At 42.2% G+C, this 24658-nt stretch overlaps 1 protein-coding gene across 1 annotated transcript in view; it reads left to right on the forward strand.

Annotated features, from left to right (window-relative positions):
* Positions 1-24658, forward strand: part of LOC309557970 (aldehyde oxidase 1-like) — a 159072-nt gene that overhangs the window by 106062 nt on the left and 28352 nt on the right. The window contains exons 22-28 of the mRNA XM_082260859.1: positions 82-215; positions 357-444; positions 557-643; positions 4718-4909; positions 11171-11398; positions 13756-13851; positions 17152-17280. Of these exons, the coding sequence (XP_082116985.1) occupies positions 82-215; positions 357-444; positions 557-643; positions 4718-4909; positions 11171-11398; positions 13756-13851; positions 17152-17280 (954 nt within the window). The remainder of the gene's footprint in view (positions 1-81; positions 216-356; positions 445-556; positions 644-4717; positions 4910-11170; positions 11399-13755; positions 13852-17151; positions 17281-24658) is intronic.

Here is a 24658-nt window from a genome sequence, read left to right on the forward strand (position 1 = left end):
TCAATCACACTACTTTTTCATAGATAATAATCCTCTCTCTGCTACTGGTAGTCAGCTTGACTAATTTTGACCTTTTTCTAGCTTTCCGTGGCTGCAGTCCTTAACGTTCCATCTAACAGGATTGTATCCACAGTAAAAAGAGTTGGGGGAGCTTTTGGAGGAAAGATAACAAAACCAGGTATCTTTGCAAGTGCATCAGCAGTAGCTGCCCAAAAGTAAGTATTTTATTTTTGCAATTTATAACTTGTAGTTTGGAACCTATAATTGTGCATGTCTACAATATACCTCTTTTCAGTTTGTTTGACGTAGCAGAATAGAAGGAGAAACTTAAATGGAAATTTTTTGTTTTAATGCAGGCTCAAAAGGCCTATTCGTTGTGTTCTGGAGCGAAATGAAGACATGTTGATGACTGCTGGCCGTCATCCATTCAAGGGGATTTACAAAGCAAGTTATAGGAAAATAAATACGAAAATAAATACATTAAGGATGAAGTTAGATAGTTAATATACTTTTCAACCTTCCTTTTTTTCTTTTTTTTCTTTTTTTCTTGTTATAGGTGGGATTTATGAAAGATGGAAGAATAGTAGGAGCTGATGTGTCTTTTTACGCCAATGCTGGATGCACCCCCGATGAATCAATTTTAGTAAGACCAATCTTTTGCAAAATTTAGTTTTCAGCATGTATCACACGTCATTTGCTTTTCCGTAATCAAGTATGTACTGCAAATTGTGTTGGCGAGTAGATTAATTGTTCCCCCTGTTTCCACCTGAAATGCCACAAGTTTACACATTCACAATATTTTTCTTTTTTGCATATTTGTATTAAATATTTTAAAGCAAAAACTTAGGCAAAACCTTGTTACAGTAATGGCCAGTAAGTTGTCTATATACCAGCAATAATTATCCAAAATATTTTCAGATCATAGTCATTTAATGTGGCAAAAACTTACCAAATTTTCAGGTGAAATTTTGTAGACTAGGAGATACAGTGTGGAGTAAATTCTGCAAGATCTTCTAAATCAGCCCTTATTATCCTCCACGTCAAATAGAACAGGGCCTCTGAAAGGATGCCTTGGTGAGAGCCCTAGGCATGTAGAAGTCCCAGCACCACACCAATGGTTTTAAAGTACAATAATATTTATTGAAAATCCAGTTACAGTTGCTGGATGGAAAGGGTTAATGCACTAACAGGACACCAGAAGCAATAATTTATTAGCAGAAATTGCACTTTGACCATGCACAGGTAATTGTTTGCCTATTTCAAAGACCAACTCACTCCCTGTGCTAGTAGTCTTCTTTTTTTTTTTTTTTTTTTTTTTTTTCCCAAAGAGTAGTCTTACAGGATAATCCAATTCCATTTTCTATTTTGAGAATAGGTTCAATTAGTTTCTTAAAGCCTCTCAGTGTGATTTTTGTAATTTTTGGTTATTGGATTTATAAAGTAATAGATTTCTACTCAGAATAGATATACAGTATCTCACAAAGTGCGTACACCCCTCACATTTTTCATGTGACAACACTGAATAAATGACATTTTGCTACAATGTAAAGTAGTGAGTGTACGGCTTGTATAACATTGTCATTTTTTTATCCCCTCAAAATACCTCGACACACAGCCATTAGTGTCTAAACCGCTGACAACAAGAGTGAGTACACTCCTGGGTAAAAATGTCCAAATTGGGCCCAAAGTGTCAATATTTTGTGTGGCCACCATTATTTTCCAGCACTGCCCTAACCCTCTTGGGCATGGAGTTCACCAGAGCTTCACAGGTTGCCACTAGAGTCCTCTTCCACTCCTCCATGATGACATCACGAAGCTGGTGGATGTTGGAGACCTTTCACTCCTCCACCTTCTGTTTGAGGATGCCCCACAGATGCTCAATAGGGTTTAGGTCTGGAGACATGCTTGGTCAGTCCATCACCCTTACCCTCAGCTGATGTGTTTGGGGTCATTATCATGTTGGACCACTGCCCTTTCTCTAAAGGGAGGGGATCATGCTCATGGATCCTTCAATGAACCTGGCAGCACTCATGCAGCGCCAGACCATGACACTCCAACCACCATGCTTGACTGTAGGTAAGACACACTTGTCTTTGTATTCCTCACCTGGTTGCTGCCACACACGCTTGACACCATCTGAACCAAATAAGTTGGTTCCAGTAATCCATGTCCTTAGTCTGCTTGTCTGCAGCAAACTATTTGCGGGCTTTCTTGTGCATCATCTTACGAAGAGGCTTCCTTCTGGGATGACAGCCATGCAGACCAATTTGTCGCAGTGTATGGCGTTTGGTCTGAGCACTGATCGCTGACCCCTTCAACCTCTGTAGCAATGCTGGCAGCATTCATACATCTATTTCCCAAAGACAACTTCTGGATATGATGCGGAGGACGTGCACTCAACTTCTTTGATCAAACATGGTGAGGCCTGTTCTGAGTGGATATACCCAATGTGTATAATCAGTGCAAAAATAAATAAAACTGTAGAAAATCAGTGTTCAAATTTATTGCAAATGAATACCAACTAACTATGTGATAAACTCAGTACACACACCTAATCACAACTGCTCAAAAATATCAAAAACTCAGAACAAAACAATATATACATGCAAAATTATATAGATATTCGTGATTGCTGCCAGCACATATCAAAAGGTGTCCACCTGTAACTTTAAAACAATAATAAAAATATCACATCAAGTGTAGCGCAATCAATGTGCATAGTCCCAAAAAATATATAAAAAATCCACTGCTGTGCAATAATCATTTGTGTTCTACAGTTCCATAATTCAGTGACCACCACCTGTGGCTTGAATGCTTGCTCACCTCCAAGCAATGGCCCCACTACAGAGCCTTAATTGCCTGTAACGATGTCCCTCTGGATCTCACTGGGATGGTCCTCTGGATGTACCTGGACCCAAATAGACTCCTCCGCAGATATCCATCACTCATGTATAAAACCAGAAAATAAAGAGACAATTTACAATTTATTGTACTAAAAACAGGGATATAAAGCCTTGTAGATAGAAGTAAATGTCAATAATCCTGAGCTTTCTTTTATCCCAAAATGCTATTTAATTCAAACTCCCAGCAATCCAGCACAGATGTGTTGTGGCTCCTTGGGGGGGGGGGGGGGGGGGTGATCTGGGTGTTATCCAGCACAGGCGCCAGGCTCCCTGTCCTCTGATCTAGGCTCCCTGTCCTCTGATCAAAGTTGCGTCACTCTCTGGGTGGGGGGTCTTGGCAATCTTCTTAAAGGCTAGGCCATCTTTATGTAGAGCAACAATTCTTTTTTTCAGATCCTCAAAGTTCTTGGCCATGAGGTGCCATGTTGAAGTTCCAGTGACCAGTATGAGAGAGTGAGAGCGATAACACCAAATTTAACACACCTGCTTCCCATTCGCACCTGAAAACCTTCTAACACTAACGAGTCACATGACAGCAGGGAGGGAAAATGGCTAATTGGGCCCAATTTGGACATTTTCCCCTAGGGGTGTACTCACTTTTGTTGTTAGCGGTTTAAATCTTAATGGCTGTGTGTTAAGTTATTTTGAGGGGACAGCAAATTTACACTGTTACACAAGCTGTGCATTCACTACTTTACATTGTAGCAAAGTGTAATTTCTTCAGTGTTGTTGTCACATGAAAAGATATAATAAAATATTTACAAAAATGTGAGGGGTGTACTCACATACTGTATATTAAAACAAGCTAACAAAGTACATTTACACTGCATCCATTGAAACACCATCTCCATTTGTGCTGTTTATGGTAATCCTCAAAAGTATAAATAAAATCCCAAATTTTGGTTGACATCAAAACACTATTACAAGGGAAATTTTTACAATGGGGACACCAGTTTGTGACCCTTGTAAAACCAGGATTCCCTCACTTTGGAGGGATTTCTCCTCACTTCCTGTTTTGGCTATGGGGCATGAAGTGAAGGGAAATCTCCCCAATTGGACACAGATGTAAAAAAAAAAAAAAAAAAACTGATTGGGGTTATATCCCTCCCTTAGTCTTATCCAAAATGAAAAAAGTTTTGCATTTATTTGCATGTTAATTATTGCAAAAGGGACAGGTGCTAGCATGGCACAGTTGCTCCTTGAATGTAAACTTAACAGGATTTTTTACATAAATGCAAACAAAAAAAGTGTTTTTACTTTCGAAGAAGCACTAAATGGTAAACTGCGGATTTGGGGAACATTTGTAAGCAAATATACACTATATCTTTGTTTAATATAATGGTCTGCATTCTGAGGAAACTTCTTCGGAGACTAATCTGAGTTGAGATTTGTGCTCTGTCCTATGTCCTACCCCAATAATCCCACTGGGGTGATGGAAGTTGTGCCGGAGTATTTCAGCGGCAGCCCAAAATCTGTGGCCATTAGTGACAGGGCTTAAAGTCAGGTTTTCAAACGGACTGTGGCCAGTAGTGACAGGGCATAAAGTCAGGTTTTCCAACTGTTAATATCCTCTGGTGAAGAACCAGGCACCCACTTAATGCTGTAATAAAGTGGTGTCCTATGATGCTTGCAGGTGCATCAAGTCTGTTTGTGTTTGTTTATTGGTTCTTTTGCTAGGCAACGCATTTCTGGGCAACTGCTTCCTTGTCAAGCCTTACGTTTTATGTGGAAAGCTATGTAACTAGCTGCATGTTTTCTAAATAGAATTTTGTATGACTTATCCTATTTCATGCCTTTCTTGTCTTTCTTGTTAGGTACTTGTAGTGGCTCTGCTGAAGATGGATACTGCATATAACTTCCCTAACATCAACTGCCGTGCCAAGGCCTGTAAGACCAACCTGCCTTCTAATACTGCTTTTAGAGGCTTTGGCTTTCCCCAGACTGGACTGGTTATTGAGACGATAATGGATGCTGTAGCTGCAAATTGTGGCTTACCTCCTGATCAGGTAAAATACCACTGTTACTTAATTTATATTCTTCATATTCATTTTCACATTTTTTTCCAGTTATATGCATTAACGTCTTATTCCAATTTTCTTTTAAGTGCCAGATCCCTATGTCACTTGTTCTCCTCAAATGTCCATCTTTCATCTCTATAAATACATTTACTATTTAAGTGCCAACTTTTTAATTTTATTAGACTTAATTTTCTTCCATTAGTCACATTACAACATTGAATAGAATGCTAACATAAAGAAAATGTAGAGGTGAAAAAGCAACTGCAGCTCCTGCGGTCCTTAGTCAAATCCTGTGAGGACTGAGAGGGGGACAGGGACGAACCCGCTATGTGTGTCTACGGATGCACAGAACCCACTTCAGGCACACACCCGCATGTGTACGCTCATAGTACACAGCTTGCTATGGAGGCCCACTCGAAAGAGGAGGAGCGGACAGTGTTGGCAGAAGACCCCACAAGAGAAGAAAAGGGAGATGCTCTGTGCTATATCATTGTACAGAGCAGGTAAGTATAACATGTTTATTTAAAAAATGCCTTAACAACCGCTTTATTGTTTGAGATCTTGGGTGTGTCTGTTGACTAAATACTCAGTACCAAAATGTTTGTCTCTTTTTCATTGTAAAAAGGTCCGGAAGTATGTATCGAAATATAGCTTAATAATTTTTTTCTTTTTTTCTCGTCCTTCATTTTGGATAGAGTAGGGAAAGGGTATGTTCCATTTTGTCTCTATATTGGGGAGATTTATCTACTTTGATTGTCCAATTAACCATTAAAACACGTTCAAAAAGTGATTGGAGATCCAAAATACACTACTGTAGTTATCACCATGAAAGCAAAAGGGGGAAATCCTCAATAAGACCACCTGTTAGACAATCTAAAAGGGGAATTTCTTTCACTTTAGACACACAGCCACATCATTTTCTCAGTGACAGAAAGTAAACTATATAAAACCTGTCCAATAAAGTACTGACAGCAAAAAAAGAAAAGAGAAAAATTAGGGGTTTCCTCCTGATCAAAAACGTCTTACATTATATGCACATTAAAGTAAACCAGCAAAATACGAGGGAAATTTAACTAAGCATGTATCGAAATAATGCATAAACAGTGATTACTTTCGGTGAATAAAGGCAGTCCCCGAGTTACGAACATTCGACTTACATATGACTCCTACTTGCAGGCGAAAGCAGCGTGACGTCACGCTGGTCCTGGAAACAGCCAGACGGTCTTCTTGCTGCTCACCGCATACTGCCACCTCCTGTCCGGCGGACCTGATAGTATTCCCACATCACTGCATGGCCAGTTAACCCTTCCCTATGCTATCCAAAACTAAAAAAAAAAAATTTGGGCTGGAGTTACACTTGTAATGTACCAATTCAACTTAAGAACAAACCTATAGAACGTATCTTGTTTGTAAGCTATGGGACTGCCTGTACTTAGCAGCCAGAGATAATACTGCATGTCTTAGCAGCTAGAGATATATAAGCAGAAGTTTATGTGAATCTTGGATATTCCCTTAGAGGTTGTTTGACCCATGCCCCTCTGCTTCCCTAGCCTCCCTATTGCCCAGTTGAGCTAGTTAAAACAAAAAGAAGTAAGGAGACCTGGGGATGGAATTGGTGGGGTAAAGATCTGGAGTATGGAAACTGTGCCCACAAGAAGTCAAGTGGAAGACAAAGGGCTAGTCATCAGTATTGCCTGTGGTCTCCCTGCAGCTGGATTTTGATCCATGTATGGCCGGCTTGATAATGAAAATGAATTAAAAAGGGAGAGTTAAGTTTTTTTGTTTTAAAAGTAATTTCCTTTCTCCTGTTCTGCTGTTGGATTTCTAATTTATGTTTTTAGATGTGATCTGACAAGCTCAAGAATGAGGGAAATGCAAAATTCATACTTACTGCTTAAAATGTCCTTGTTGGCTGACAGTAATAAATCTGATTGTTTGTGTAGACCAGGGGTCTCGAAACTTTCTAAACAAAGGGCCAGTTTACTGTCCTTCAGGCTTTAGGGGGGCTGGACTGTGGCCAGTAGGAGAAAAAAATGCCTTGGCATCAGTGCACCATCTTTGGTTTTCACGGAAGGAATAGTGCTGCATTGTTGATATCAATGTGAATAGTGCCCCACTGGTGTAAGTAGGGGAAATGGTGCTCCATCATTGATGTCAGTTGGAGGAATAGTGCCCCCATGGCCAGATAAAGCAAGCAAAGGGCCCCAATTGGCACCCGGGTCATAGTTTGGAGACCACTGGTGTAGATGGAAAGTTGCAGCCTGCTTGTAAACAGCTTGTGTTTGAAATGTCTCTGGGTCTGACTCTATTCTCAGCTGATTTAACCTGCTTTTGCATTCTTATAGAGCTGTATAAAAATTGTTTTGATACACCCGACTGCTCTTGTGCACAAACCCTTAAGAAAATTTGTCCTGAGAGAAATACAGAGGTTGCCATTGTTGACCTCTAATTAAAAAAATGCTAGCTGCAGTAATACTGAGCCTCTTGCTTCAATACTGTAATGTGCTGGCCCAAATAAAAGCATAATGGATCAGGACTTCTGACTTTAATCTCACATTTTTGATCTGTGTGCTTGTTATGAAAAACTGACAGCGAAAATATGAAACCAGTGATTAGCATAATGCCCTTGAAATGAGCATTTTTAAAAGGAAGTAGTCCATGGAATCTCAATCTCTCTCTTGGCAGGTTTACTTTTTAGGTAAATTGTGTAGACTAAAAGTGTAGTAACGCTTACACCCAGAAGAGCCGCTTGGTTTTATGGGTTCTCTGTTCTTTGTCATGACTCTGAGAACTGCTTTGTCTCCTCTGACACACCGGGTTTGGTAAGAAGATGCTGTAATTACCTAGGAGCTCAAGCATTGGCAAATAACCGACAACTATGTTCGCATATAGAAAATAGGCACCAGGCTGCTTAGTGATTAAAGTATGTTATCACAAGGCAATATAAATGACAATGCACAGAAATCATTAAACAGGTAAAGTTTGAATACAATGACTATAGCAGTTAACCTAGATCATTTTGGTAATACGCAACTTTAACCTAGTATCAGCAGCACTGGTAAAGAGCGGCATAAACAGTGAAAAATATATTCAATGAACAGTATAAACAGCAAGGAAAATCTCATAGTAACCCTTCTGCAATAAATCACGAACTGGTGTATCAGAGGGCACTCTGTGGATATTCCCCTGATTGTAGGTATGTATATACAGTGCCTTGCGAAAGTATTTGGCCCCCTTGAACTTTGCGACCTTTTGCCACATTTCAGGCTTCAAACATAAAGATATAAAACTGTAATTTTTTGTGAAGAATCAACAACAAGTGGGACACCATCATGAAGTGGAACGAAATTTATTGGATATTTCAAACTTTAACAAATAAAAAACTGAAAAATTGGGCATGCAAAATTATTCAGCCCCCTTAAGTTAATACTCTGTAGCGCCACCTTTTGCTGCGATTACAGCTGTAAGTCGCTTGGGGTATGTCTCTATCAGTTTTGCACATCGAGAGACTGAAATTTTTGCCCATTCCTCCTTGCAAAACAGCTCGAGCTCAGTGAGGTTGGATGGAGAGCTTTTGTGTAAAGCAGTTTTCAGTTCTTTCCACAGATTCTCGATTGGATTCAGGTCTGGACTTTGACTTGGCCATTACACCTGAATATGTTTATTTGTGAACCATTGTAGATTTTGCTTTATATTTTGGATCATTGTCTTGTTGGAAGACAAATCTCCGTCCCAGTCTCAGGTCTTTTGCAGACTCCATCAGGTTTTCTTCCAGAATGGTCCTGTATTTGGCTCCATCCATCTTCCCATCAATTTTAACCATCTTCCCTGTCCCTGCTGAAGAAAAGCAGGCCCAAACCATGATGCTGCCAACACCATGTTTGACAGTGGGGATGGTGTGTTCAGGGTGATGAGCTGTGTTGCTTTTACGCCAAACAAAGTTTTGCATTGTTGCCAAAAAGTTCGATTTTGGTTTCATCTGACCAGAGCACCTTCTTCCACATGTTTGGTGTGTCTCCCAGGCGGCTTGTGGCAAACTTTAAACAACACTTTTTATGGATATCTTTAAGAAATGGCTTTCTTCTTGCCACTCTTCCATAAAGGCCAGATTTGTGCAGTATACGACTGATTGTCCTATGGACAGAGTCTCCCACCTCAGCTGTAGATCTCTGCAGTTCATCCAGAGTGATCATGGGCCTCTTGGCTGCATCTCTGATCAGTCTTCTCCTTGTATGAGCTGAAAGTTTAGAGGGACAGCCAGGTCTTCGTAGATTTGCAGTGGTCTGATACTCCTTCTTCAATATTATCGCTTGCACAGTGCTCCTTGGGATGTTTAAAGCTTGGGAAATCTTTTTGTATCCAAATCCGGATTTATCCACAACAGTATCTCGGACCTGCCTGGTGTGTTCCTTGTTCTTCATGATGCTCTCTGCGCTTTAAACTGACGTCTGAGACTATCACAGTGTAGGTGCATTTATACGGAGACTCAATTACACACAGGTGTATTCTATTTATCATCATTAGTCATTTAGGTCAACATTGGATCATTCAGAGATCCTCACTGAACGTCTGGAGAGAGTTTGCTGCACTGAAAGTAAAGGGGCTGAATAATTTTGCACGCCCAATTTTTCATTTTTTTTTGTTAAAAAAGTCTGAAGTATCCAATAAATTTTGTTCCACTTCATGATTGTGTCCCACTTGTTGTTGATTCTTCACAAAAAATTACAGTTTTATATCTTTGTTTTAAGCCTGAAATGTGGCAAAAGGTCGCAAAGTTCAAGGGGGCCAAATACTTTCGCAAGGCACTGTATCTTCTGAGAGGAGTACCTCAGGGAAGTTGTTATACAGTATCTGGTGCCTGACTTACAAACTTCAGGGAATGAACGGTGGGGCCCAATCTGTATGATGGTGCACTTTGATTACCATCCCTTAAGGCTGCAAGCAGTGATCAGTTTTGGAGCTTTAGGCAGTCTGAACAACTAAACAGTAGGACAGGAAGCACAGTTGCAACTGCTAACCAGTCCTGGAACCCAGCAATTCTTGGACACGCGTTTGTCTCTGGTCCTCAGGTACCTGATGCTCGGTGTCTTTAGAGGTTTGATTCCCAGAACCCTGATCTCTGATCCTATCTCTGGTCTCTGCACTGTGACAACTGTGTCACAAAGCCCTGGGAAAAAACTCTGCCCCCCCCCCCCCTCACTTGCTCACTTGAAGTTCACAGCTGCATTAATCTCCCCATTTCAGTTCTCTTTGCAAACTACATTTCCCAATATTCTATGCAGCTGCTATTCTAGTCCTTTCTGTCTTTCCAGGTTCCCCTAATATTGGGAGGCAAGACAGCGCTGAAGCCAGCATGAGAATGCTGTATGGGCACATCAGACGCTGGGGTTTATTTACAAAAGCTGGAGTGCAAAATCATTCTCCCTTCTGCATAGAAACCAATCGGCTTCCAGGTTTTATTGCCAAAGTTTAATTGAACTAGTTGAGGTTAGAAGCGGATTGGTTTCTCTGCAGAAGTGAGACTGCAGCACACAGAGGGGTTTATTTATTAAAGCTGGAGAGTACAAAAACAGTCACCTTTTGGTTGCACTCCTCTGGATAAGCACCTGGCTACAATGTATAGTTACAATTTCTAAAAATTGTAAATAGAGTAGGCAAGGTTAAAACAATCAAAGGATATTTATGTCTGCATCCTGATCAAATTACCCTCATTTCAGGGGTTCTGTGGGGGGGGGGGCATGGATGTACTGAAGCCTTCCAAAATGAAGTCTTAAAGTCCACTGGTTTGTGTATTTATTAAACACACACTCACCTGTCCCACAGTCCAGCGATGTGGCCAGTTCTCTCCCTATTCTCCCTGTGGCGCCAACATCATTACTGTGGGCACCCGGCTGTGACAGCTTGCAGCTTCACAGCCGGATGTGTGCACTGCGCATGCACGAGTCGCACTGAGTGTCCTGAGTGGATGGGCAATCTTCTTGGACCTATGACGTGTACCAGAAGGGTTGTATGGAGGGAGGGGGAGTGGAGAACTTCCGCTTGGGCCCCCTAGGCCTAGGAAGTGGGAGTGGGTACCTGAAAAACTAGGTACCCGCTCCCCCCCCCCCACCAAAAAAAATGACATGCCAAATGTGGCATGTCAGGAGGCCTTAAAGCGGAAGTTCTACTTTTGAGTGTAACTCGCTTTATTGTGTACAGTGTATGTAAATGTCAACAAATGCCTGTGACCTACTTTGTGATGATTTGCAGGTCCGCCATGTGAACATGTACAAAGGCACTTCTAGAACACATTATAAACAAGAGTTTGATGCCACCAATCTGATGCGTTGCTGGGATGAATGCATGAAGAAGTCTTCCTGTGCCAATAGAAGAAAGGACATACAAAGATTTAACAAGGAGAATTACTGGAAAAAAAGAGGAATGGCTATTATTCCACTGAAATTCACAGTTGGCTTTGTTGAGAAAATGTATCATCAGGTATGTGTATCTAAAATTAAATGTGTCTCAGCTAGTTTCCTTGCATATGGTAAGCGTCTCCTGGCTTTCTGGCTGGTATGGAGAGTTAAGCCCCGTACACACGTACCGATCATCGGCCGAACGATCGGCCGTCTTTTGTCCAGGGCTGTGGTGTCTGTTGAAAACTGCAAAAGACTGCACACAAATTTTGTTGGCCAACAACAGCCGACTGCAGAAGTGATGTCATGTGATGGTTAACTTTCATTGTCTTTTTTTCTTCTCTGAGCATGCCCAGTCTTGCAAATCTGCTGTCTGTCGGCCAAAATCTGTACTGACTGGCGAACAATCGGCCGTTTGGGTGTTGGCCAACAAAAATTTTAATTCCTGCACGACAGATTCTGCTTGGCCGAAAATGCGCTGTCCGCTGTCGGAAGCATCATACTAACAAGCCTACAACCGGCCGATCGGTCCTGGAGTCCAGAGGCTGTAGAGCTTTTGGTGGAATAAAACCTCCATTCCTAGGTCCACACCTTTCTTACCTTGCAGGCAGACTACAATGTTGGTCTCGGCTGTCCAAAGGCCTTTATATACATGCAAACTGACTGCTGCCTAAATTGGAATATTAACCTACAAAACTAAAACTTAAATGCATGCTGCACTCTATTACTATGTAAACATACATAGCCACCCAACGTCTTAATAAAAAAAAAAAAAAATGCCAGACTTTTCTACTGCACCTGTGCAGGATTGCTTTCACTGTCCATTACTGAGATGCCAAAATGAAGAATGCTCACTATTGGACTGAGATTTTTTGGCACCTCCCCTTGCTGCTGCTTTCTTGATATTTCTGTGAAGGCTTGTGAGTTATCACAGGGTGTTTGTGGTTTTAAGAGTAAGTACCATGCTGTTTAAGATTATTACAGAGATGACCAGAGTTGTTTCAAATGTGCGTTCCAAACATTTTGTACAGGCACTGGGGAATCGGGAATTGGTGCAAAGAAAGTGGGCACTGTTGTCCCTGTGCTGGATGATTGAGATAAAAGCCAGAAGACTTGTACACACAAAGGACTTATTCACCTGTCGTTAGAATTTGAGACATATTTTAGATACTGCTAGGTTTATGTTAAATGTTTTACAGGTTACAGTTCCACTTTAAGTCTCTCTGCCGTGGTACTGACAGAAAATTAACATGGTTTGTGGAACCCTTTAGGGGGGCACCCTGTTAGTCAAGAACCAACCTGAGTTGGATTAGTGGTTTGGATGAGCAGATTTTTTGCTATGGACCTGCTATGCAAAGCCTTTCTGCATTGAAACTGCAGCCTTGCTAAACCATATGCAGAACAATGTGCAGAACAAACCTGCTCATTCTGTTCCTACAGTGTTTTATGGCTTTCTTCAAGTGGAGAGATGTGGCGCAGATGTGTATGTAACCAACACACTGGAGGGAGATGGCTTGGGGGGGGGGGCAGTTTTGATGAGCTGGTGGAATGATTCCTAAACACTGCAGTGCAGCACCCCTCAAGAGACTGAAGATTCCCAGATTCCCTACAGTAATAGATAAAGACCACAGAGGGTGCATCTGAGTTTTCGATATAGAATGTGTAAGTCCCTTAACATGGTAAAGCCATCCTTCTTTTTTTTTTTTTTCCTCAGATTTGTTTGGTTAGACCATGAGTGTTCTTTGTTGCACTGGATTCCCCTAACCGCCACCCCTGCCACCCACCCCCCTTTTTTATAAGTAGATGAACTGTTGTTTAGGACACATACTTGTAGCAAGTTTACAACAACACATCGGTAGTGTGCACTATAGTAACCTATTTTGTACCTACTGTAATAATTTCTCTACATAAGGAAAGACTTGATTTTGTAATATTTTCAGAATGGGTAAAATTGTGAAATAATTTGGTAAAATCCTTAGACTGTAGCTGTGGTGTACCTAGGATATATAGCACCCGGGGGTGATATTTTTTTGAACCCCCCCCCCCCCCCCCCACCAAAAAAAAAAAAAAAAAACGAACAATATTCTGACGTAATAAAGTGAATTGTGGCTGTGGAAGGGCTTAAAAGGTCATGGTTAAATAAGTTGTGCGTCTGCCCCCCCCCCCCCATTCACAGCACACTAATGCCACAGACTATTAAACTATTCCCCACAATACAAATCTCCCCTAATATTCTAAAATTCCACACCTTCCCAACCATCCCCCACCCCCGCCTAAGCCCACCACACCGCTTGAGTACAGGCCTCTCAGTACTCAAATGTGAGCTGTTTTATTAACTCACTCATACCAGTGTATTAAACAACTGTTTGATGCCTGATAATTGTTTATTATGCCATTGCTACATATATATATTACTATTTTATGTGCTTTGTCCCACAGGCATCCGCTTTGGTTCATATTTACAGAGATGGGAAAGTCCTTGTCAGCCATGGTGGTGTAGAACTGGGCCAGGGTCTCCACACAAAAGTCATGCAGGTATGAGAGAGATTCATTACTCATTTGCATTTGTACAGTTTATCATCACTATATATTATGCGGTTTCTGTACAGCCCTGTTAAATAGCGGTTTGTGCAACACCTTGCTCACCTTACCAAGGTTTCTTCTATGAGGTCACAGCGAAAATGTATTACTTTTCTTGTAGCCAGGTGCTGGGCTTCAGCAATATGGAGGCGACATTGCCTTTTATTCTCCTCTCTACTGAGATACTGATGTTATACTGTACCATTCTCCTCCACAGAGAGGGAAATTGGTTGCAGTTGAGAGATGGGGTGATTTACCAAAGGGGCCGCTTGCACAACCCTGGTGACTGCTGTTTCTAGCAAAACAAACAGACTGTATTGACAGCTATACATGATGAGTATGACCACCTAGGCCAAGAGGACTTTTAAGCTGGTCAGAGACCACTTCTATTGGCCTTGTATGCGAGCTGAAGTCGAGAGCTACTGTCACTTTTGCCTAAGGTGTATTCAGGAAAAGACTTTACCAACCAAAGCTGCACCCATGGGCCATCCTTAAAGTAAAGGACCAATGGAAATGGTGTGCATTGATTTCCTGTGTCTTGAGCCTGAGTTGAGTGGGTAAGGAAATGTCCTAGTAGCAACTGACCACTTTCACCCAGGCGTTCTCAACCAAAAACCAACAAGCCTCAACTGCAGCCAAAGTTCTTTGGAAAAGTTCTCTGTCCACCATTACATGCCTCAAGGTATCCAACCCAGTCATGGAAGAAACTTTTAAAGTACGTTCATCAAAAGACAGAGCTGCTAGGTAATCCAGAACTACCACCATCATCCTTAAGAGGACCCCCAGCCAGAATGATTCAATTGCACCTTTGTAGATATGCTTGGGACTCTCTAGGCCAAAACCGCACTGGAGTAGGCAAATTACAGCTGTAGCACTGAAAACTATGCTATGGGCTGATGTTTGGGAGGGAAGTTCGACCACCTGTCGATCTGGCATGTGGCACTTCCTTAGACCAGATGTCAATAACCTCTCACTGAGGATAGGTAGAACGCTGAAGAGAGAATTTGAAAATCGCATATGAAAACAATTTGGGGGCCTTCAATGCCTGAGGTCAATAGAACAAAAAGAACTTTGACCCTAAAATAAGAATACAAGACTTGCAAACTTAGGCTGCACCTGTACCAGCCCTATACTGCATTATGCTAAACCTTTACCGCATCTGAACCACATCTACCTTGCATCGTACCTATACTACGTGCAGGTTAACTAGGACTGTTGTTAAATGCATAAACGCTCCTAAAGGTCACCCTCCCATACTAATTATTCTTCAAGCCCCCTTTATTCCCTGTCCTCCTACAATACCACCCTCCTTTTCTTTTGGGCAGTGCATACCCAGTCGGTGTAGGACTAGTATCACTTCCATAAATGTGCTCTGGCAGTGTAGCTCCAGCACTCAGTGGAATAAACTTTACAACTGCTCACTGCTGAACTTGGGGAGGCCTTGCTACTGCTTATGCTGATCTGGATGCCAGACTTATGCCTAGTCCTTACTGTTAATCGCTTTCTATGCTAAATTGTTTTATTACCATTGGTAATCTATCTTATGCTTGCCCGGTTACCAACCCTATTAGGTTTTGTTGCCTGTTCTCTTTGATGTAGCACTATTATTGGGTACTAAGTATTACTTTTGGGGATTTTCTGTGATATTGTATGTTAGTACACTCAGCCTGGTGTGTCTGAGGGGTGTAGTTTTTGAGAAGGTAGGGGCAAAGAACAGAGGACCCATCCTTTCCAGCAGCTGCTACGGGGGTAGTGCTACATTCCTATTAATCTTCCCTTTACAAATTCTCTATTTGACCTTCCTGTTTGACCTTTTTTATTTTTTTTGTCTATTCTAGTAATCTAGGTAAAGCCTCAGCAAGAAAAATTTGAATTCTATCCATGTTCTTTTAAAGTAGAGGATTATTGGAGCAAATAAACATGCAAATGTAATTGTCAACTAGCTTTAATCCGTTTACATATTGGCAGCGCCACCCCTAGTGTATTTGACACCCCGGGGCAGGCAACAATTGGACAATCAGTACAATATGTTCACAGTAACAACTTATTGTGACAAAATGCCATATGACAAATACTATATGGGTTACTCCCCTTGCACTATTTCAGCCCCTCCAAAAACAAAAATGCCAGTCCCTATCCAAGCAAAAATCTTTACATTCAGCAAATGCTACCCCTCCCAAAATGTGTAGCAGACTTCAGACAAAGAGCATCACAGGGTGAGGGTAGGAGCTCCTAGGCTTCAGAGAGCTTCCTTGGGCTAAGGTCTGTATCTGCTAGGGAGCAGAGATGCTACCACTCTGAAAGTGGGCCTGTAGACCACCTTATACCAGTATACCAGACCTGATAAATATTCACCTGATGGAGCTAATAATGTGCTTCACTCCACCAAACCAGTGCTGGACCAGAATTTCAATAATATTCACTTCACTTCTCTAGACAGATTAAAACATGTAAAAGTAAAACTTCAGTCCTTTTTATTTATTTTATATCACAAATTGCTGACTTAAATTCAACTAATCTGTTGGAGGAAGACCTGAATTAAACTGCCCATTCTCAAACTATATTGCAGGATTATAATGATTTCTCAACTTCTGAGAAAGTGCTTAAAGCCTAGTACACAAGGGCCAAATGCCGGGCGGCATCTGCTGGTTCAATAGAAACTAAGGGGCATGATAGAAAAAGGTCTGCTAGTCGGCTCCCGATCCGCATTCTCAGCCAATAGCTGAGAGAGCTGACTGGAGTGTTTTAGCGGGGGGGGGGGGGGGGGGCCCTGTCAGAACACAACAGAACAGCAGGGGAGATCACTGTACTAACATTGGATAGTTAGTACAGCGGCTCCGACCTGAGCTTTCAGTTTCTTTTTGTTCAGCAAAAGAAAACTTCTGCTTCTACTTCAGAAAGAAAACTTCTGCTGTGTACTAGGCTTAAACGACTCTGATTTTACTATACACAGTTACAGCCTGTACAGCTTATGCATATTTTTACTGCCAAGGAAATTTCTCTGAAGCCATTTCTTTCTCTTTTTAATTCTATACAGAGAAAAGCATTCAGAACAATTTCCTTTATGCTACTAGAATTAATACAAAAGAATACATTTAGTGTCTCAGCTAAGCATGTCTGGAAAAGGGCATATTGCTTTTCCACAGCACTGTATGTTGGATATATATATTTTTTTTTATATAATTACAATTTATTTTTTCTACAGACAAAAATCTAAAATGATTTGTCATAAATTGTTTGTCCAATCCTTATCAGATTGCAAGCAGAGAGTTGAAGGTACCATTATCACATATATACATCTCTGGGACCAGCACAGAAGTTGTACCGAATTCACTTCCAACTGGTGGAACCATTGGGACAGATGTTTATGGTCTAGCAGTTAAGGTAAGAGTTTGACAGGATTATTCTAAGTGGTATGTCATGCAACAGGCAAACCATGTGAAATATACAGGCTGTAAGATAAAATGAAATTCCGTTGCTTCACTGTTACTGGAAATGTTCATTTTTTTCTTGCATGGGTTGGAGCAAGCAAACATTACTATCCTTGCAAATTTCCTTATAAGAAGAAAACTTTTCAAATGTTATTACATAATGTGTGAGGTGGGATGTAACCGCGATTGTGATAAAAACTGTCCTTTTCAACCATAACGGAAAGGTTTAAGCTTGTGACTTTTTCTTGATCCACATTGTTGCTATCTGGAGCTGAAGTTAGTGCCACAGACGCATTGCATTGTCTTCACAGCCTGTCAAATTTTTGGTTGATGGCCTTATTGCTGTGAATAAAAAAATATATATTTTAAATTAATAATTACTACTACCCTTCCTACAAATAAAAATAAAATAAAAACACAAATTAAATAAATCAAAACCTTATCCCAACATAGAAACATAAGTAAAAACAATATAATCTGTAAACCTTCTTTGCTGCAAAAAATACTGAGGTCGAAATCCTTGTAATACCTGTTCAGTATTTCCACTGCCTCTGGGAGTACAGAAAATTCACCTGAACCGCCATATGTTCTCCAATCTTCTCCAATCATTCGTTCTCCTTGATAAGTAATTATGAACCACGACAATCAATGAATGATCTCAACAGTGCAAAATAATCCAACTCGATACCTTGTCTGAATGTCACATGCCTGATGAAGGGGTTCTACGTGACTCCGAAACATTGCACCTATCCTAATGTGATCCTTTTGCAATAAAAAGTTTCTTTGGACTGCTGTGCAAAATCCTTGGTGTGCAGGCGAATATGTATGCATCTTTACCATGTTTTCTCCACATTTCCTCATCCATGTGGCCTAAAGAATAAAACTTGACTCGACAGTGTAACCTTATAACAAATTTCCGAAAAGCTTAATCAAAATCTGCTCACTTAAAACAGTGCTTCCAATTGCATGAAAAGGAGCTGCTGCAATTAATTATTACGTGTGTGTGTGTGTGTGTGTGTGTGTGTGTGTGTGTGTGTGTGTGTGTGTGTGTGTGTGTGTATATATATATATATATATATATATATATATATATATATATATATATATATATATATATATATATATATATATATATATATATATATATATATATATATATATATATATATATATATATATTATATATGTATGTGTGTATGTATGTATGTATGTATGTATGTATATATATATATATATATATATATATATATATATATATATATATATATGTGTGTAATATATATATATATATATTGTAAAATATATATATGCATGTGTGTATATACAGTATGTATACAAGCAGGAAGGATTCATCCTCCACCCTCTCCATGTGTTCTACATTCTCACGTTAGACTTTTAAAGTTCGCTAGAGACCCTCCATACAATATCTTAAAGCAGATGCATAGACCTAAAAATTGGTAATTGGTATCCTTGAGTGTGTATGGGAAATTACTTAAAGGCTTACATGTGGACATTCATAACATTATTAAAGTCACAAACTTGATGGATACGATTAGTCTCATTTTGTCTGGAACAGTTGTAAGAATGATAAAGATGATGCTATTTATGCAAGACTTCTATATCCAGCATATCTAATCTAGAAAGGAATTTGGTGATCACTTGACCACAGCTGCTTACACAAGCCTGCAGCATATGATTTTTAATTTCCATGGGTTCTTGTATAGGGCCACCAATTTACAGTACACAGCGCTTTACAGATATATTTTATTCACATCAGTCCCTGCGCTCAAGGAGCTTACAATCTAAGGTCCGTAACCGGCATTTATACATACACATACTGGGGGAAATTTAGATAGGTTAATCTACCAGCATGTCTTTGGAGTGTGGGAAGAAACCCATGCAGGCACAGGGAGAACATACAAACTCCAGAAAGGCAAAAGTGCTAACCCCTTAGCCACTGCTGCCCATATATGATATGGTACTGTGTTTTTTTTTTTTTTTTGGGGGGGGGGTCCGGCAGTGTGGCGGGCATCGTGATTGATGAATTTACATTGGGAGACTTTGTTTGTTTTTTGTTTGTTTTTAATAAAGGAATTGACAAAAACTGCCTCCTGTCTTTTATTTTTGACATTTTTTTTCTTTGTTTTTGTTTTGGTGAATGGGCAGGGGTACAATGTACCCCATACTAATTCACATAGGGAGGGGGCTGGGATCTGGCTGCCCCCTTGTTAAAGGGGGCTTCTAGATTCTGATAAGCCCCCTGCCCGCAGACCCCCACAACCACAGCCCAGGGTCCTCAGGAAGAGTCCCTTGTCCCCATCAATAGGGTTCAAGTCTGAGCTTTTGGGATGTTCGAGAGTTCTGGTGCGAACAGAACTGGGGGAGTGTTCGGCCCAACTCTAAGGGACATTTGTTTGTTCTGCACAAAATATACTCTGCATAAAGCCAAAGCTGTTAACAAATAGCGCTGTACAAATTGTCTGATTTACACACATTTGTGGACAATTTGTTAAAGATGATGGTAGTTTAGTCTTCGCTTAGAGCACAGAGGAGTTTATTTAGATTTTATTTATTTATTTTAATGCGGTCTGTGTCCTCACAGAAGTTAGGGTTGATTTTTCCTGGTAACTGAGAGACAGAGGGGAAATTCAAGGCGTTTGGCGTTGTCATCCATGCAAGAGGTGAGGGAAAATTCTCCACTGAGTATATCTGCTACTGTGACAGCTCTCTAACATAGGAGTTCTGTTCACTTTGGAGAATATTCATCTCATTTCCTTTTGCATTGCAAGGACAAGAAGTGAAGTGAAATCTCCCCATCAGGAAACCGAAAATAAAAAGTAAACTTTTTTTTTTTTTTTTTAGGAAAGGTTAAATCCCCTACCTAAAAAAAAAGTGTTGGCTCTACATACACTTTAACCACTGAAAGATTTTACCCCCATTGTGACCAGATCATTTTTTTTCTATTCAGCACTATGCTTCTTTAACTGGCAATTGTGTGGTCATGCAACAATGTACGCAAATTAATTTTTTTTTTTTTCCACGCAAATATAGCTTTTTTTTCAGTGGTATTAGATCACTACTGGATATTTATTATAAAAATAAAAAAAAGACCAAAACTTTTGAAAAAATATTTTCTACTTTTGTTATAAAAATACGTATATCCAATAAAATCTAATTTCTCTATCGCTCATTGACAGACGTAGTCCTCGGTGATACAGCACCTTCGGGTTATGTCGCCTCCACAGGAGTAGGACTAGACAGGAAATAAAATGCTCTGGCCACACCCTAGGGGCAATCCCCGAGGGTATATCCTCTCTCTCTCTGCCACAGCAAATCAGTTTTTTTCTGTCTAGTCAGGAGTAAGGACCTAGATACCTTGCTGGGATCTTCGGTCCTGGCAGGATTTTTTTCTTAGAAAAGATTTTAGACAGCTTTTTTTCTCCAGTGTTCCTGTGAGATCTTCAAGCAAGAAAGCTGAACTGGGCGACGGGCGGGATGTTGAGATCCAGTGGTCACCCCAGTTCAGCCTACGAGCGCGTGCAGGCCATAGCTCCGCGCTGGGTCGGCCGCGACATAGTCCCACTGGACGGGGACTGACCCTGCGAGTTAAACGTCTCGCTGAAACGCCAAGGACCATGAGTCACGGCGTCCGTATTGGTCGACAGCCCTCCAACTTCGGTGGAGAGGGGTACTGTCAGGAGTTGGCGCCCGCCTGGTTCCGGTATGGTGAGTAGTATGTTCCCCCTTTCCCCCTGACGGGTCTTGTGGTGAACGCGGGCCCCTCTCTGTAATGGTAAGGATGGGTTCCCCTCTATCCTATAACACAGCACAGATCCCCCTATATTGAGTGTGATTTGTGTGTACAAAAAGCCAGCAGGCTTGGTTTGGGAGCTGACAATCTAATTACAAAGTATGTTTAAATGATTGTAAGATGTGGCAGCACTGGAATCTTACTGTGATACTAGAAGTATCCTACCTGTCAGAAGCCACAGGACATGTATGCGGCTTGCCAGGTCATTCCTCCAGCTGAAGCATGTCTCCCGACGGCCACGCGGTTCCGCCAGGGTTCGGTACCGCCGTTCAAGCTGATCTCCATGAGAGAAAGATTTTGCGATGCCTAGTTACTCTGCAGGACGCCGCTATGCTGTAACAGACGGCCGTAGATCGCACGAGGCCGCCATTTTGGCGTAGCCTCGTGTCTGCAGCATGGGGGCGGCCATGTTTGAGGTGACTCAAATACCTCGTGGAGCTAGGGGAGGCGCCGGAAGGCGTGCAAAGGGGCGGAGCCGCCTCCTTTCTTCCCGGGCAGCCAGCCAAAAGACTTCCTGTTTGTGGAGACAGCGCTGTAATCTGTTGCAGTGAACTCTGAGCATCAAGTGGTGAGCCTGGGGGTCTATCTCTCTCTCTCTCGCTCGATAGGGATCCCTAGCAGGTAACACTGAGGGGCTTTTGTGGCGCTGGGGGTCTGGAAAAAAAAAAAAAAGTTTTTTTTATTTAAGTTTGGATTGAATTTTCCGGGTAGTTACTGGAATAATCATGGACCCTGCCACACAAATACCCCCACCTGTTTCCCTCGAGGGGGCCACGGGACCCGCCGGTGCACAGAGTATGGATGCATTTACAGCAGTTTTGGAGTCTATGGTGGCTCGGGTGGAGGCGGCCTGTCAGGGACGGGGGTCAAGAAAGCGACCCCCGCCTACCCCTATATTATCTGACACCTCTGACTCAGATTCAGAGATGGTCACTGCAGCTGCAGGTCCCTCTGCAAGGGCTGTTATCTCAGGTAAAGCTCCCTCAGACAGTGAGGAGGACGTTCATTCTTCTGCCATAATTCAGGAAGAAGCATTGGTGGACGCACTAGTTGTGGCGGTGCGGGAAACCTTAAGACTTGAGGTTTTACCGGCAGAGGCAACTGAAACAGAGATTCCCTTTTGGTACTAACAAGCCCATCAAAACGGTGAAGGTTTTTCCTGTACCCAAGTGTTTTGGTAATAAAATTAAATGAGAATGGGAGCATTCTAAGCGTACCTTTACTATTTCCAAGCGTATTGCCAGACGCTATCCGTTTGAGGAATCCCTCATTAAGAAATGGACGGTACCACCAGTGGTGGATCCACCTATTTCCAGGCTGAATAAAGCCACGGTTATCCCAGTGGAGGACACTTCGTCCTTTAAGGATCCGGTGGATCGAAAGATGGAAGCGGAGTCCAGCACTATTTTCTCCCTGATAGGGTCAGCATTTAGACCAGTAATTGTTATTGGTCTAGTTTCCCAGACACTAACGGAATGGGCGAGATTGGTACGCCAAGACCTGAGGGGAAAAGATATCCCCCAGGGAACATCTGATTTGATGGAACAGATTATACAAGGGCTACAGTTTGTCTGTGACGCAGCCTTGGATGCTACCCCCCTATTAGGGCATGCATCTATGTCAGCGGTAATCCTCAGACGTGTGCTGTGGTTAAAATGCTGGTCAGCTGACCTAGGTTCCAAAAAGACCTTGACGAATCTCCCTTTTCAGGGGAATCGCCTATTTGGGGCCACCCTAGATGAGATCATTAAGGATGCCACTGGGGGCAAGAGCACTTTCTTGCCACAGGCTGCTAAAGCTAAGGGACCTCGCAACAAGCGAGGACCTTTCTTTACCGCCCATAAAGGGTTCGCACGCCCGGCTGGAACAAGCGGGAAAGGCAAGACTCCTCCAGGAGGGTTCAAGAAGGGCTGGTCGGACAAACAGAGGACCGACTCAGCCAAACCCGAAGCAAAGGATTACACAGCCTGAAGGTGCGCCCCCACCCGGTTTGAGGGTGGGGGGACGTTTTCACCGGTATTCAGGACATTAGATCGAGCATCGACTACTACTACCGGTGCGATTCTTCCCTTCCAACATTTGAGTATTACAGGGAGCGGTAGTCACCGTTCCCTGAACAGATCTTTTCCTTTACCTTTTCCTAAGATTAGTCTCAATTCCCCACAGGAATCGGATCTGGTTGACCAGACAGACCAAGAAGCCTCTAGTCAGGTGACTTCAGTCCCTGAGGTTCAACCAGGAAAGATCACCGTTCCTGATAGGAATCAGGTGTCTGATAAATGTGTGGGAACAGAAAACGACCAGACTTTCTCGGATGGTCGTGGCCAGATAGCTCTAGGGACGCCTGGTTCAGATCCAGTCAGTGCCAGTGGTCCTAGAAATTCTAGGCTGGCCTCGTCAAGCCGGCCTGGCCGACTTGGACTTGCTAGTCGCGGACGTTCCGTGGGAACTGCGTCTCAGGGAGTATCTGCGGTCTCAAGGACCAATCTACCATCGTGCTTTACAGTCGCTGGTTTTAATGGCCTGGCCATTGAGACCCAAGTACTGAAGGACAGAGGGTTGTCAGCTTCAGTCATTCCTACCCTTATTAAAGCAAGGAAAGTGACTTCCAGCAGAGTCTATTATCACACATGGAAGACTTGTATCGCGTGGTGCGAATCTTTAGGATTTCCTCCACGTACCTATTCGGTGACTCGAATATTGGCCTTTTTGCAAAAAGGGGTTGAGCAGAAACTAGCCTTGAGCACCATCAAGGGTCAAGTTTCAGCATTAGCAATCTTCTTTCAGAAACCTTTAGCTACCAAGTCCTTGGTGCGGAATTTTATCCAGGGGGTGCGGCACCTGGCTCCACCAGTCCGCGCGCCCTTACCGCCCTGGGATCTTAATTTGGTTTTGTCGGTTCTACAGAAACCTCCCTTTGAAAACATCAGGGAGATTCCCTTGCTTACTTTATCCCAGAAGGTGGCCTTCTTGGTGGCTATCACTTCTGCACGCAGGGTGTCAGAACTGGCTGCTTTATCATGCCAGTCCCCATACTTAGTGATTCATAGGGATAAGGTAGTACTTCATCCTAAGCCATCCTTTCTTCCAAAGGTGGTTTCAGATTTTCATCTGAATGAAGATATTGTACTACCTTCCTTGTGTCCTCAGCCCAATCATCATCGGGAACATGCGTTGCATTCTTTGGATGTGGTTCGGGCAATCAGGGTATACCTGAAGGCTACGGAATCGTTCCGTAAGACGGATTCACTTTTTGTGATCACGGATGGCCCCAGAAAGGGGTTGCCTGCATCTGCCGCGACTATTGCCAAATGGATTAGACAGACGGTGGTACAGGCTTATTCTATTAAGGGTCGGAGTCCTCCGTTCCCTGTTAGGTCGCACTCCACTCGAGCGCTCAGTACTTCCTGGGCCTTTCGCCATCAGGCGTCAGTGGTCACGGTATGTAAGGCGGCCACCTGGTCGTCGGTACATACCTTTATAAAATTGATGTGATGGCATCGGCGGATGCCTCATTTGG

This window comes from Pelophylax lessonae (assembly GCF_965119305.1).
Source record: "Pelophylax lessonae genome assembly, chromosome: 6".
NCBI classification, from domain to species: Eukaryota; Metazoa; Chordata; class Amphibia; order Anura; family Ranidae; genus Pelophylax; species Pelophylax lessonae.